The sequence below is a fragment of the Haplochromis burtoni genome, unplaced genomic scaffold (genome assembly GCF_018398535.1).
Source record: "Haplochromis burtoni strain Fernald_Lab_line unplaced genomic scaffold, NCSU_Asbu1 Contig_58, whole genome shotgun sequence".
Classification (NCBI taxonomy): Eukaryota; Metazoa; Chordata; class Actinopteri; order Cichliformes; family Cichlidae; genus Haplochromis; species Haplochromis burtoni.
In genome coordinates this window covers 291,828-295,670 of record NW_024582419.1, presented here as the reverse complement: position 1 = coordinate 295,670, position 3,843 = coordinate 291,828, and the positions used below count along the sequence as shown (strand labels likewise).

General features: G+C 38.8%; 1 protein-coding gene across 1 annotated transcript in view; it reads left to right on the top strand.

Moving 5' to 3' along the window:
* Positions 1-2,345, top strand: part of LOC102302511 (ADP-ribosyl cyclase/cyclic ADP-ribose hydrolase 1-like) — a 14,298-nt gene extending 11,953 nt beyond the window's left edge. The window contains 3 exon segments of the mRNA XM_014333630.2: positions 1,566-1,652; positions 1,752-1,835; positions 1,937-2,345. Coding sequence (XP_014189116.1) covers positions 1,566-1,652; positions 1,752-1,835; positions 1,937-1,994 — 229 coding nt within the window. The 3' untranslated portion in view covers positions 1,995-2,345.
* The last annotated feature ends 1,498 nt before the right edge of the window (positions 2,346-3,843 follow it).

The following is a 3,843-nucleotide window of genomic DNA, read 5'->3' as shown; positions in this document are numbered from 1 at the left end:
CACACACACACACACCTGCTTACATACGGATGTGGCCAGAGATAAGAGGCAGTGCAGAAAAGACACCAAATGATAATAATAATGACAATAATAATAACAACAGTCATAGTCCCCACTGCCCATGGACCCCAAGTCCCCAGAGCCAGGTCCGTGACAGTTTTAGTTTTTTCTTACAAGATGACTGAGTGTTTCTTCAAAATCCTCTTGTGTGTGTCTGTATAGTTTGCAGATGTAGCCTGCGGTGATGTCACAGCAATGCTAAACGGATTGGTCAACGATCCATTCAATTCTACAAGGTAGGACTGCTTCTGCTTCTCTCACAGTTTTATGACTTTTACTGAGTAAAGTAATGTTTTTCTTTCAGTGGTAATTACAGCCACCAAACAATTTAACAGTGATATATGTGCTGAGAGTTAAGTTATCATTGCAGATTAAAAGAAGTGCTATTAAAAAACAGTTATTATTGTCTTTGTTGTACAAGGTCAAAGGTTGTTGTAAAAAAAAAAGTTCTTCCTCTACAAACCAAATCAGGTTTAAATGTTTGTCTCCACTCTGGGTCATTTTGATGTAGGCTGCTTCATTTTCATTTATGTCTCAGTCACACTAGAGTAAAACTAGGACTGCAGCGTCCTTGCAACTCGGAAAGAAATCAGCACACTTGAAGTTGCAGTTGAAGAGTTGACTGCATTGAATTTTCTTAGCAATCAGCAACCAAATTCAAATAGTTCAGTTCAATTCAATTCGGTTCAATTCAAATTAATTCAATTTTTTTTATATAGTGCCAAATCACAACAATAGTTGCCTAAAGGTGCTTTATATTGTAAGGTAGAGCCTACAATAAATAAGTACCAGCTAACTTATTAATACAGACAGATTCAACACACTGCAGTCAGTCTGTCTCTTTGCTGTAGAGGACTCGACTCGACTCGCTGCCCAAGGGTTTTGTTCTGGATTGGTATAAAAAGGCAAAGTTGATGGGCACTTTTATCACTTTGCAAATCTATTTAATTCTGGCTGAACTCTGAATATAAGTAGTTAATAAAGATTTTTGTCTAACCTAAAATGCTGTGTGCGCTGACAGCAACACAAGGTAAGAGATTTGTGGTTTTTATTAATTTATCACAAACAGATTGCTTGTAATTGTCAAATTGGCCTCATTTAATCACAAACTGATAGCAGACTGATTCTGTCTAACTGCTTTTTTATTGCTGTCTTGATACATCAGAGCTGCTTTAAAGATGGCAGCTAGCAGGAAGCGGTCACAGACCTGTTCCTCATCTCAAGAGCGGCATTTTTAAAAGCAGTCTCATGGCTCAAGTTCATTGTCGTCACAATACCTCCGGTAATGCCACGGTCTACAACCCTTGCTTTCCCTAGTGTGACTGCAACATAAGGCATTCTGCTTTGAGAAGTGACTACTGATCCTTTTAGTACTGTAGAAAGTCTTTAAGAGTGTGTCGTAGGCTCAAGTGCCACATACATTAAAAAAAAAATCAGTGTTGTGATGATAGTAGTATCTAGTTGAATTTTGTACTCTAAGCTGCTGTTCTTTTTTTTCTCTTCAGTATTTTTGCAAGCGTTGAGGTGCCGAGGTTTAAATCCCCTAGGATCAAGAAGCTGGATGTTGTTATGGTCATACAGAAAAACGCCATGTAAGGTTTTCTCTTTATACACAAATCTGTCACCACAATGTGCCTCCAATATTTTAAAATTGATTCTATATTCACTGCTTCTGTTTCTAACTTCTTCAGATCAAACTGTAATCATTCATCCTTGAAGAATTTGATGCAAGCGCTAGATAAAGGGATAACATACAGCTGCAAAGACGTGTCTAAGTAAGTACGTGTGCGTTACAGAGGAGCTGACGACTCGTTTGTATCTGTCCTCACAAAACACAACTGACCTCTTGTTATTATCTTGTAATGTATTCAAACAGATCTCGGATTCAGGAATGTGGTGCCAAACCAGAGATAGCGTGTGGAGCCTGCTGGTGAAGATGTTTGATGTCAGTCACAACATACTAGCATTCAGCCACAGAAACATTTCTAGTGCTTCCTTTTAACTTTTTAAATAAAATTTGAGAATTTTTGTACAGGTAAAATGTATTTTTCAAAACATGTATGTTTCTAATACATTCCACTATGACAATGTACATTTTAATTTTATGGGATCTGAAGTTAAACTTCTTTGTTTTTTTAACTAAACAAATTGAGTACCATAGATGCCATCTCCTCGTTGGCAGAATATGCACTATTTTTTTCAATAAAATGCTGATTAAATGTTATTTGTTTCAATTAATGTTTTCGAGTCATTTTAAACATGTACATTTCTAAAAACATACCTAGATATAAAAACACACAGTGGAAGACCATCAGTCATGGATTGGTCTCCCCAGAGCCCAAACCTCAACAGCAGTGTGGGAATCATCTTGACAGAGAACAGAACAAAACGCAGCCAACATCTAAAGATGAGCTTTGAATGTCCTTGAAGAAGCCTTGAAAACTCTTCCTTGAGACTATTTAAAAAAATAACAAGAAAGCTTTCCAAAGAGAGTTCAGGCTGTGTTGAAGAATAAAGGTGGTCATACCAGGTATTGACTTTAAAGGTCATTAAAACTGTACAAACTCTTGTCTTATACACTATATTCATATAAGGGTCGATATATTATTAGTGCTAATGGGTAAAAGTGAAAGCAGTTGACCTTTTATTTCAAGTTGTAAAGATCTAAACTAAATCCATCGACGGCTTCATAATAACAGTGTTGATGGAGTGGACGAGCACACTGACAGGTTTGACAAACAATGACTAAATAATGATGCAGTCAATGTCAACATAGAGCAGAAGTGTTTGCAGCATTTAATTTGGATACAGCATCTTATTTGTATACTGGACCATAGTAGTGCTATACTGGGTAAAAATACAATAAAACTGCACTGAGGACGAATTCCTTATCTTTAAAGTATTTACCTCACAAGTAGAAACATGAGGTTTTTGCCAGTGAGCCTTTAGCTTGGTGATTCTTCTTTAGAATCCTCCTGAAACAAGACGAGGCTTCCAACATGAAAGTGAAATTCATTAAGTAAATCCAAACAAATTCAAATAAATAATTAGAAAATAATCAAAAAAATAGTTTATTGACCTGTACAGACAATGACCAGTTTATAACTTTTTTTTTTTGACATTTGGCAATGTATAAATCAGAATTGTTGTCTGAAGGCCAACAATAATTGGCCCCACCAGGAAGGCACCAGGAGTGGCCCAGTACACACCTGAGCAGTCAGCCATGGACACTGAGAACCATCAATACACTGGTGGGGACACCAGCCACTGGCAGGGTGTGTGGTGGGAGGAAATAGGCCCACCTCAAAGAGCCTGAGATGTTCTAAGAGAGGTGGAGTCTAAGGCCTGACCTGAAACATGAACATAGACACACGGGCATACACAAGACACAAGCATCATCCCCACCCTCATCTACACATATACAAATACTTACCCAGGCACCCAGCATCTAGACACACCAAAATGAATGCTGTACACACACTCACACTCCCATACACCCTCTATTCACTCAGGTCCAGGCACCAATACCCCAACATTGGCAGTCTTCCCCAGAACAAGGATATGGTCCCCACAGCAGCAGACTAGCCCACCACCCCAGACACAAATTGGACGGCCAGCTCCTCCTCCATCCAGCCCCAGACAATGAAGAGAGAACAGGAGTGTGAAAAGACCCCGTGCCTCACTTCGCCTGCTCGTATGTGGCTGAATGAAGAGACCTAACTCTGGATGCCATTCAGTATGACCACCCCCAAAGCCCTATATGTATGTGTCATTAGAGTGTAG